Source organism: Pteropus medius, unplaced genomic scaffold (genome assembly GCF_902729225.1).
Source record: "Pteropus medius unplaced genomic scaffold, Ma_sr-lr_union100, whole genome shotgun sequence".
NCBI lineage: Eukaryota > Metazoa > Chordata > Mammalia > Chiroptera > Pteropodidae > Pteropus > Pteropus medius.
This window is the reverse complement of record NW_024354500.1, coordinates 11901725-11913724: the sequence shown is the minus strand read 5'-3', so window position 1 is coordinate 11913724 and position 12000 is coordinate 11901725. Positions and strand designations below refer to the sequence as shown.

Genomic DNA, 12000 nt, shown 5'->3' with positions numbered 1-12000 from the left:
ATTATTATTTAAGTAGATTTCTTAATAAATTCATAGTTTATTAAAAACAAATTATATTCCTTTATTTCCATTATTTGAATTATCACAAAATGACATTTTTTCCTTGAATTATAATGATTAAAAAGAAATATTTCTCTTATGGTATTCGAGGTATGAACTCTTATAAATAACTTAATATGATGATTAAAATTATAACATCCAGGTTAAGGTGGTTTTCCTTCTTCCTAGTGCACATAATGCCCCTAGTTATCGAGCCTGTGTCCAGCTGCTTAGCAGTCTTAGTGGGTATCAGTACACGCGGAGAGCTTGGAAAAAAGAAGCCTTTGACCTCTTTATGGATCCCAGTTTCTTTCAGATGGATGCCTCTTGTGTTAATCAGTAAGTCATTGTCTTGCTTTTATTCAACATAATGCATCTCACAAAGTCTGTTGAAACCAACTACAATCCTGCAAAGTAGAGCACTGGTTTTTCGTTGTTTTTTTTTTTTTAACTAAATCTTTATTACGTGTCATAATCCTTATCTTTTTCAGTTGGAGGGCAATAATGGACAATCTAATGACACATGATAAGACAACATTTAGAGATTTGATGAGTAAGTATTATGAGATGACATAATCAATGTCTTTCCTGTACATGATCCATTTTTATTTGTTCTTTACTAGAAACTACTGAATTAGCTCTTTGTCAAATTATACTTAGTACTCTATAGGAATGTAATGTTAAAACTTAGAGGACAACATAATAATAAATAATAAGTAAAACCATTTGGCCATGTGTGTCTAAATTGTTTCCTCAGCACATACCATAGAATCTGGTGCATAGTAAGGACTCAGTAATTGTTGAAGGAATGAAAGACTGACAGGTGGGAAGGCAGAGAAAGGCAGGCCGTTGGAGCCAAACTATGGGACAAGTCCCTCTAAATCCTGGGGCTCTGTTTCTCTTCTCTGAAGGAAGAAAGAGAGGGGCCAAAAAGGTCAGAATCACTCTACTTCCCTTCTATGCTATCTTGCTTGGTTTTATATATTAAAGTTCCTTGTGGTATTTCATCTGAAAAAAAAGGATGGGCTTTTTGTTTGTTTCTTTGTTTTTAAAGTTTAGAAGTTACTAAATTAATGACCTTAAATAGCAGTGAAGTTGGATGAGTGTATGATTCTGTGTAAGTTCTTTAACACAAGCTGCAGTTTCCCCATCTGGAAAAGAAAGGGGCAGCATATTCTCTCTTCTCTAATCGTCACATGGTTGTTTTAAGGTTCAGAATTATCCATTCCACAAATATCTAGTGAAAGACAAAAATGGGCCGGGCATTATACTATACTAACCTTAGTCAAATAAATTATTTCAGGGAGTATGTAAGAAATCATGAAGGAAAAATAGGGCAATGCGATAGATTTTAAATTATAGCTAAACAGCTCTTACTGGGGGAAACTAAGGAAGACAACCATGAGAAGGCCAAGGGATAGAATATTCCAAGCATGGGCAACAAAAATTGATAAAGGTCTTGGAGTAGGAACAAGCCTGGAGAGTTCAAAGAATAACTAGCAAGAGAACACAGCCACAGAAGAGTGAGCAGGGGTGAGTGACAAGACATAAGGAGTAGTAGGTAGGTCAGGCCAGAAATTATTTTTAAGCCAATGAGAAAGATTTAGGCAAATGGCATGCAATATTAAAGGGTTTTATAAAATGGCATTGTTAGTAATTTTATCTTCACAAACCTACAGTTCTAAATTTTCCTGTCTCTCTACATCACAGTTCCTACCCCTTGATCTTCTGACTTGTATATCCTGGATCTATTTGCCAGTTCTCATGCCCCAAAGAGCAACCTTCACCCTCGGTTGCTCTCACTCTTGGATGTCATAGGGGATCTAGCCATTTTTAAAACCTAATAACCTGGATAACCGTATCACAACCTCTTTCACTTGCTTTCTTTTTTCAGCTCGTGTAGCTGTGGCTCAAAGCAGTTCACTTAATCTTTTTGCAAACCGTGATGTGGAGCTGGAGCAGAGAGCCATGCTTCTTAAAAGATTAGCATTTGCAATATTTAGCAGTGAAATTGATCAGTACCAGAAATATCTTCCAGATATACAAGGTAAATAATGAAAAACTATTTTCTCTATCTTCCAATCTACAGGATTTTTTTGTTCCTTAGAAAATACTTTCTCTACTTGTAATTAGGGTGAAATCTACCAAATATAGATGAAGAATGTTGTAGAATTAGAAGTTTGTTTTACCGAAACAACAAAAAAGGTCATTACTGGTACGTGAAAGCAATCAAACATTGAGTCTCTAGAACTTGCTTAAATGTCTCTTATTTGGTTCACATTTTCTAGGAATTCATGCTTGAGGATGAGGTATAAGACTATTTTGCTGTAGGCAGGCATGTTAGCATTTTTTAATTGTGTATAAGGGGTCATATACCTTTAAGGAGAGGACCAAAATATAGGCAGAAGCAGGAAACTTCGGTTAGAAGTATCATTTCGAGGTCTGTCGTCTGGGGCCAGGGTAGGGAAGTATATAAGGGAAGTATAAGGTTTTGATAAACCTTCATGAAGGATATCAATGCTGCATCATAACCTTGTGCCACCAGATAGCTCCACAAGGGAGATGAACATGCCCCAGGATCGAGTTCTCTGCTCACCTTACTATGCCTGTGAGGCTGCCAGCCTCAGCAGCCAACACGGGGACTGGTTGGGAATGACAGTTGTCATCTCTTTAGCGAGATTATTTCTCTCTCTCAATAGATCAGTGGCTCCTCCTTTCCTGACCCCTTGTATCTAATCTTAGATATAGAGCATACACACTATTTGTCCTGTGATTTTTAAAGTTGACTAGATCAATGCTATTCAAAGTATGATCCATTGACCTGTTATCCCATTCATAATAAGTACAGAATAGAGTAAGCCTTTTAAACATTTTAACAATTTGGCAGAATCTATTGAGTATAAGAAAATGGTATTTGTATTTTTATATCTTTTTCTTTAATTTGGTTTTTCTCAAAGTTCATCTTTATCATATTTTGCAAAAATATCCTGCAGCAGATTGGAAATTTTTTTAAAAGTTGGTCCTTCACTACAGACAGTTTGAGAAGTACTAGACTAGATTATATAGAAGAGCTTTACATTAAAATGATTCTAATTATTGAATTATTCTTATTATCTAACATATTGAAAATATATTGCATTCATTTCAGAGAGATTGGTTGAGAGTCTCCGTTTGCCCCAGGTGCCAACTCTTCACTCTCAAGTGTTCCTGTTTTTCAGAGTATTACTCTTAAGAATGTCTCCACAACATCTTACCTCACTCTGGCCTACCATGATTACAGAACTTGTGAGTTAATTTTGATTCAATCAAGTTGTGAATTATAAAACAACGTAATTAGTGTCAACACGCTTACTGAATAAAAACTAATCTTGGAAGAGAATTGAACTTCAGTTAAGCCTTTTCCTGATAAATTTTACTGTTGAAAATAGTAAAAAGTCAGGTTTTTATCTCCATACAATGTAAACTTCCAAATATACAGTAATACTACTATAAGCTCTTTATAAATCATTACTTTGTCTGATCTAGTTTAATTCAGTCTCTTCACCAAATTTTTAATTTGTCTGCCAGGCCTGGTTCCCACCTGTAGCAGTTGTAGCTCTAGAATGTTTAAATACATTTAAATGTATTTAAATGTTTAAATACATTTAGCTGTATTAAAATGGAGTGACATAAGGCATGTTATCACTCTTAAAGTACAGCACTACCCTGACTAAGCTTGCTTCAGAGACTTTCACAAAGATTTTGTAAAGTCCCAAACAATGAAACCTTCCCTAGACCCACTACACTAATCCATTCCCCTCCCCAATCCATACCCTGTCACCCTCATCTGAATCACTGGGGCGTTGGAGAAAGGGAGATGAATAAAGGGGAAGGTATCTATAACTCTGAAAACTCAGCATTTATAACATTCTCACAAAGAAATTGGCTTTAATATTTTTCCTTTTTTAATAACTTTGTTCCATAGTCACCCAAAAGGAAAGCATGCTGTTCATCTCAACTCTGCCAAATGATTAGCGAGGCTCTATGCTAAATTTGTAGTTTTATTTTCAGAAACTAAGTATAAAGATCCTGAAGTTGTACCCTAAAATTTGTTTATAGATTAATGAAAATATAGCCTAAAGATTACTTAAAAGGATTAAATATCCAGTTTGAAAAAACATTTAACATTTATTCCATGGTCTTCAGGTACAGGTATTTTTACTGATGGAACAGGAACTCACTGCTGATGAAGACATTTCACGGTAATATGTAATTCATGTCAGTATGTTCTTGTGTTTAGTATCCTAAAATCATCTAGAATGTTACTTTATGGATACTGTTTTATCTGAATACTTTATACATTTAGTCTGTTATTATCTAATTGATCATATTTGGATATATTTTCACTTATTCCTTAAATATTTTAGACTGGATTAAACTGGCAGTATTCATGACCTGTAGACACAAATTTTGTTTAAACAATACAATATTGTTTTAGCTACATGGGCCATTTTGGTTTTGATAGGTCAAATATTAACCCTGAAACATGCAGCAAAACCCATTATAGCAGGTAACCTCTAACTAAGGTATCTATGTGTCCAGATTTTGCAGAACGATCTCAATTTAATGTACTATCTTTTTAGTAGAGGCAGTTTATTGTATAGCTAAATTTAAATTTATTTATATAGGAATTTTTGTACAAATAAGTTTATAAATTAAAAAATTCCTTGAGTATATTTTATTGTTTTTCAGTGCTAGATTTATAAAAGAGAATCCTCTGTACTAATAACCACGTTTATTATTATAGAAAGTTCCCCAACCCCCATCTTTGCAGGACAATGAGTAGTAGAGAGGTCTCTTGGTTTTGCAGCTTGTAGTGTTCTATTTCTTGAGTGTAACACAAGCTATTCTGTACTATTTTTATGTTCATAAGATTTAAAGAACAAAAGATAACTTTTTGAGAACAGCAAAATTAATTCAGTTATAACATTGTAATAATTACTGGCACACTTTTCAGAATGATTATGAAAAATATTAGCACTTTTGAGATTTTCCAAGAATTCTGTGTTAGTAAACAGGTACAGCTGCTGACAGCACTGTCTCCTGCTTATAGGACTTCAGGCCCCTCTGTGGCTGGTCTGGAGACAACCTACACAGGAGGTAACGGCTTTTCTACTTCATATAACAGCCAGCGGTGGTTAAACCTCTATCTGTCTGCTTGCAAATTTTTGGATTTGGCTCTGGCATTGCCCTCCGAAAATCTTCCTCAGTTTCAGATGTAAGTAAAATCAAGGATATTAAATGGGTATTTTTGAAAATGCATTTGCTTTGGTCATTGACATCTAAGATTAAAGTTTTTTGTGTAGGTTGAAATATTCATAATTTTTATTAAAATATTCTTTTGGCAGAGGTGGGGGGATGATAATTATTGGAAATAAATGGTTGCTGTAGATAAAACTTAATAGACCATTCAGTCAACAAATTGAATACCCACCTGATGTGAGGCATTAGGGTACGTGACTTCAAGTCCAATATGAGACATTAAACACAACGATGCATGTTCTGATAGCTGATGTGCAAGATGTTGTGAGGCCACACCCCACCTCCTACCTTTGAGGGACAGAGCAGGCCCTAAGGGCAGTTTTATACTGAGGTGGTAAGAGTGAGGTGCATGCGTGAAGACTTAGAGGTTGGAGTGGACTTGATATATTGTGTTTAAAGATTAGTATTGCTGGAGCAGAATACTGAAAGAGGAGGCTGGAAAGGGACTGAATTATGAATTATACAGCCTTGTAAGCTATATTAGAGAATTAGGACTCATTACCGAAGGACAGTGGGAAGTCACAAGCATTTTAAGAACTGAAGTGCTGTTATCAGGCTTGAATTTTAGAAATTTTGTTCATGAAGTATTTTTAACATATGCACATGAATACAAGACAGGATAAACCATTTCTATGTTTCTGTGTCTGGAGATGGGCAAGACTGGAATTCAGGCTAATGTTTTATCTGACAGTGAAACGAACTAGTAAACAATGCCTTGTTCATAAGTAATCAAAAATAATTACGGTTTTTCCTATTTAAATTTTTAATAGGCAAACTAAGATTGTTTTATCAAAATGGAGCTAAGATAATTTGAGAATTTACCCACATGATCAAATATGTATTTATATATTGTTATAGTATTCTTCTGGAATAGACAATAGGATAAAAAATAAGATCAGAATCTTTCTATATTTGAACATGTTTAAATCTCCAAAAGTTGCTATTTTACAAGCTTTTCATTAAATGGTAAGAACTATAAATTATTTTTAGGTTAATTCCAGTTCCTTTTTTTGTATTTTTGCATTTGAAAACCATATATATTTACTTCTTGATGAATTTCAGTGTTTGGGTATCTGTTAAACTCATATTACTCCTGAAGAAATTCAGAGGAGAATACTAAGTAGTTGTAGAAAAATGGTCAAATCAACTAAGATGCTTATCTTCACAAAGGTATAGAAACTATGCACTTCAGTGTTTGAGGAAGAACATTAAGTAGTATGCTCATGGTATTGACATTTTAGCTTCCACGAGGAGAACCAAAATGAGTTTATCTTCTTTACTTGTCAAAATATAGTCAGTAGAGAGATGAAATATGTCATAATAGTAACTATAATTTTTTTTAAATCTATAAACTAGTAGAAGATAACATGGGGAATTCAGTAATCTCAAAAGAATAATATTTTTCTAAGCATGATATATATTTCAGAAGTTCAAAATATTTGATAATTTACATACATATTTAAAAGTCTGTATGGCTAAAAATTACCATGTTGAAAAGGCAGCAGTGAGTTGAGAAGAGATATTTGCAGTGTGACAAAAGTCTATCACTTGCCTAATATGTAAAAATTGATAACCCAATAGAAAAATGGGCCAGTGACACAGTTAATAGTTCACAGAAAAGGAACGGCTTCTCAACATAGGAAAAGGTGCTCAGACATACTCATGAGAGAAATTCCAATTAAATATAATCAGAATGGTAAAGGTGTAAAAGTTTATTTCCTTTTACCCTTAACAACAGAAGCATTCTTATTCTTACTGGAAATGTACACTGATGTTGTCTAATTGTTCTCCAAATAGGTTATATTTACCAAATTTCGAAATATACATTCTCTTTAAGCAATTCTGCTACACCCAAGGATTTATCTGACCAGTGCACTCCCTGATGTGCACAGAAATCAGCATTCTATAAAGATATCCATTACGGTATTATTTCTATTAGCAAAAAATTGGACAGTCTAGGAGAGTGGTTAAATCAGTACCTTCCAAGACTGGAGTACTATGTAGCTGTTAAGGATGGAGTTTTATGTATTTCCATGACATATAATTAAAATAAGTAGCAGTCATGTCTTAAAGAGGAGGTTTGTATGAATATGTGCTTTTATGCATAAGCTCAGGATGGACATATTAGACTAGTGCTATTGATTGGTTCTGTGGCGGGAGGGAGACTCCCTTTCTTTGGTATGGCCTTTTATACTGTTTGTTTTTTTTTTCTCAGTCAGATATTTTACTTATTAAAGACAAAAATTTAAAAAAATACAAAGAGTTATGAAAGTCCTGCTTAAATTTTTCTTAAATTATTTGTTCTTTGCCCCTATACTGTGTAATTAGGGAACATTTGGCCAAGTATATGGTAGAGATTTTTGTCTATTAATGAGGATGGAAACATTTGATGAGTACTTGCTTTGTGCTCATGAAGAAACCAGTGATGAGCATTTTACAGGTTTACATATCCACTTATTACAGTCCTTTGAGGTGTTTAATAGTATATTTACTGATAAAGGCTCAGGTTAAGAAACATGCCCAAGGTGACAGGGCTACAAGCAGCACAGCTGGCATCTGAACCCATGTAAGTGATGGGGATTTGATCTATTATTTATGTGGCCTTGCGTTAGATGGCGATGTCTGTCTTACTAATGTTGATGGATATCATTCTTCTATGCACAGGTACCGATGGGCCTTTATTCCAGAAGCTTCAGATGATTCTGGTTTGGAAGTCAGAAGACAGGGCATACATCAACGAGAATTTAAACCTTATGTAGTACGACTAGCAAAACTACTTCGAAAAAGGGCAAAGGTATTGCAGTCTTCTTCTTTTTAAGATACAATCTGTAATATTTATGTTGTCTGATGTACTTTATATCTTTCAGTATGCATAATTAGAGAAACTTGCCCAAAAAAACAGTATAGTTGACCCTTGAACGCAAGAGTTAGGGGTGCTGACCCTCTCCCTCCCCCACACACACAGTTGAAAATTTGTGTATAACTTTCGACTCCCAAAAACTATTAATAGCCTTCTGTTGACTGGAAACCTTACTGATAATGTAAACAGCTGATCAACACATATTTTGTATTTGACGTGTATTATATACTGTATTCTTACAATAAAGTAGGCTATCCAAAAGAAAATATGAAGAAAATCATAAGGAAAATACATTTACAGCATTTATTGAAAAAAAAAATGTTAAATAGACCCACTCAGTTCAAACCTGCTGTTCAAGGGTCACCTTTTATGAATTCGGCATGCTCATCAGTAGGCCTTTGTTACAAACTTTTTCTTTTGCATTTAAAAAATTTTAAAAAGAAATTGTACAGTTTGGGGATAATCTGGATTGTCTTTTGAGTCCTAGCTTTTGGTATGTGCTTTGAGTGCTCAGAAATTTTCCAGTCTTCTGGGGTCCCTTATTTAGGCAGTGGCTCCTAAACCACATTCCACAAACTAGAAAATGGAATGGAGGCAAGTGATTAAAAAGAGAATTGTACTTGAAGGGTATGAGGAACTTGATTTAAAATCAAGTTATTTCTTTAGGGACTAAGTAAAAGGACAAAGACAAAGATGAAAGTTGGGTCCAGAGTTTAGGATAGGACAGGAGTACTTTCACTTTGATACCACAAGGTTTTAAAAATTAATCATGACAACAGAACCAGAAGCAAGGTGATTACATAAGATCCCAGGCACATGTACTTTGTCATCCCCCAACCTCATTTGTAATGAGTGTTTTTTATAAGACTCCTCCCTTATCTAAGGGATAAACATCTTTAGGCCAAAACTTGCCCCACCAAGTAAGAAAAGTTTTGATTGGAAAGCATTTGCCCATCCAAAACACTTTAAACAAGGTCTTCATGGCCAAGCATACTTTTTATGGAACAAAGGCTGTGAGTTCTCCTCTTTCCTTCCACAGGACAAGGAGGAGGACTTTAAGACAGTGATTATGGAGGGACTGGAGATGGCCAAGCATCAGGTGAGGGTGGCTTTGTGATGCTTGTGATATGGCAGCAAAAGCTGCCATATTTGGACCAAATATTGAGACACAAACCAAGGTCTGAATTTCAACAAGTGCAAGAGAGGTAAAGAACAAAGAAGTTTTTTTTTCAAGTGTAGACTGGTGAAATGAAAGGAGAAATTGTTTCTATGGAAACATGTTTAACTTTTTAACTTTATCTATTGAAGATGGTGGTGTAGTTCTGATTAAGAAGAGCAGAACACCAAGTCACTCTTCTTGGTCAACAGCTTAGTAAAAGTTCCTCTCTTAAAGGTATATCTGGACAGTAATATAAACAGGTTAACCTTAGTATTCTTACATTGGAAAATTACTATGTAGAGGACTTAAATATATTACTCATTGTACTTCAAGATGTTGTATACCGTTTAAATACTATGCAATTGCAATTTGGTTTAGGGAACTAAAGGTAGTATGGTCAGTCAATTAATGGTAGTCAGTAATGTGAAAGTCAATCCCAGGATTGTCATTAAAGCCAGTGTTATAGTTAAGAAAAAGGAAGATGGTTTTTTATATTTTATAATTTAGATTGGAGGTTAAATAATTGCTAAGAAATTAGGTAATGGCTGGATTTTTTTGGCCGTAAAGAACTAGATGATCTTTTCTTGTTTATTCCTGGAGTCTTCTGTTTTAACTTAAATCTATTTTTCTTTCTCAGGATTTTATTTTTAAATAAGCAAACAAATCTATGAATACACACAAGAAAATAAGCTGGATTTTGCATCTCTTTTGTCCACTAGGAAACTAGTTTATACTAAAATATTAGGTAAACGATGAAAGTTTCTTGATACCATCTGATCTTAGAAGGCAAACTCCATTTGTTAACCAATTTGGCAATTGTAATTCCACCTAAGTTCCACTTGATTTTCCATCTAGTTTGTTTTCATGTATCACTACCCAGTGTTTGCATATCTGTGATTATGCCCAAGTTCAAATATCTGCAATTCTTATAACTTTCTCTAGACAGACTAATGTCTACAACTGTTTGTATAATTTAGTTGGCCTCTCAAACTAGCCTCGTAGTACACAAATTATCTTGTGTTTATATTTAGTTGACAGAATTTTCACATACATTCTCATTTTACTTCTCTGCTGCAGGATAAATCATAATTCTCCACTTTAGGAGTGAGGCACCTTTCTGTGTCTTGCCCACAGATGCTACACAGTAAATGGCAAAGCCAGGACACTAACCCAGTTTCCTCTCCACATTGTTTAGCACACCTAGAAACAGATACTAATTTCCTGAGGGTTCCTTTCTTTTCTCTGTGCTGATAGTAATTCACTTTGGGCCCTGCTACCATTTTGTGACAAGTTTAAGCCATTGGGCTAAAGGAGAATGAATTGATTTCCTAACGGTGAAAATGTATGACTCTTTGTCCCTTCCTAGCCTTATTCTGTAGTCATTTTGTGACCAAGTCTTTGGTTACATAGTGGGAGTCCAGAAATCTGGGAGCTTTTTGAGTATATGCAAAGCACAACATGAACTTTCAGTGTTTGACTCTCCCTATCCAAAACCAATTCTGCCAAGCTTCCCTGTGCATTCCAGTTGGAAAATGTTACAGTGTTAGACTCCTCTGGATACACTTAATAACTGGCACCAAAAGACCTCAGAAGCAAGAGTTTTAGTCAAGTCTGGAATGAAGTTATTTGTTTCTTAAATCTGCCAATGTTTATACCTTTTTAGTATTCTCATGCACTATATCATCTGTTAATAACAATTTCCTTTTTGTTTTCTACAGAAAAATCCAGAGGAAGACAACTCAGGGAGGACATTGGGTTGGGAGCCGGGCCACTTGCTGCTCACCATCTGTACCGTGCGCAGTATTGAGCAGCTTCTGCCATTCTTCAATGTACTCAGCCAAGTCTTCAACAGTAAAGTCACCAGCCGATGTATAGGACACTCAGGGAGCCCCATCCTCTACTCAAACACCTTCCCTAATAAGGACATGAAACTGGAAAACCACAAGTCATTTTCCAGCAAAGCCAGGCAAAAAATAGAAGAGATGGTAGAAAAGGATTTTCTGGAAGGTGTGATGAAAACTTGAGCACCACAAGTGGTCCCATTTAGTTAAAATGTCAATGTAATTATTTAAAACAAACATTCTGAGTTGTATAGTTGGTTTTTTTATGTAACAAAACACATTTCAGGGTGTATTTAATTTAAATATTTGTAAATAAGAGCAAATGTCTGAATGTGGCCTGAATCACGTTTAAACATTGTTGGCTCATATTGATTATGGTGCCTGAGACAGACCTGTTATATATACATATTCCATTGTTTTATTGTCCTGAGTTGTCTTAAACCTGAAAAATACATACCACATTTTTTCTATTGGTTTTGGGCTTCATTTAATTTAGATTGGAGAGTTTTTTCTTTCTGTTAACCACGTTCTAGTGTCAGATGGTGTCACTGCTCTGTCAGAGGTTTGGCAATGTATTACAATTTTCTCACACACACCTTCACTGAGGAGTAAAGAATAACTGAAGCCTGAGCCATGCATCCTTTTAGGGTGGCACAAGCATCTCAACCTCAGTACAGAGATGTACAGCCTCCTTATTCACACCTCTGAGTTCCTGGTGATGGTAATCAAAGAGGTAAGTCACTTAAGAATAGTTCTGAAGACTTTGCTATGGAAAAATTGGTTGTATAAAGTCTTCTCTA

At 35.0% G+C, this 12000-nt stretch overlaps 1 protein-coding gene across 5 annotated transcripts in view; it reads left to right on the top strand.

Moving 5' to 3' along the window:
- DOP1A (DOP1 leucine zipper like protein A) overlaps nt 1–12000 on the top strand; it is an 86856-nt gene that overhangs the window by 72847 nt on the left and 2009 nt on the right. Inside the window, exons 30-38 of one of the 5 annotated variants that reach the window (XM_039852978.1) lie at nt 229–378; nt 531–592; nt 1934–2086; nt 3188–3324; nt 4225–4280; nt 5132–5296; nt 8005–8134; nt 9240–9299; nt 11078–11933. In XM_039852978.1, the coding sequence (XP_039708912.1) occupies nt 229–378; nt 531–592; nt 1934–2086; nt 3188–3324; nt 4225–4280; nt 5132–5296; nt 8005–8134; nt 9240–9299; nt 11078–11383 (1219 nt within the window). In that variant the 3' untranslated portion in view covers nt 11384–11933. Of the gene's footprint in view, nt 1–228; nt 379–530; nt 593–1933; nt 2087–3187; nt 3325–4224; nt 4281–5131; nt 5297–8004; nt 8135–9239; nt 9406–11077; nt 11934–12000 lie in introns of those variants that run through there. The other 4 variants (XM_039852980.1, XM_039852982.1, XM_039852979.1 and 1 more) reach the window with 4 other exon arrangements.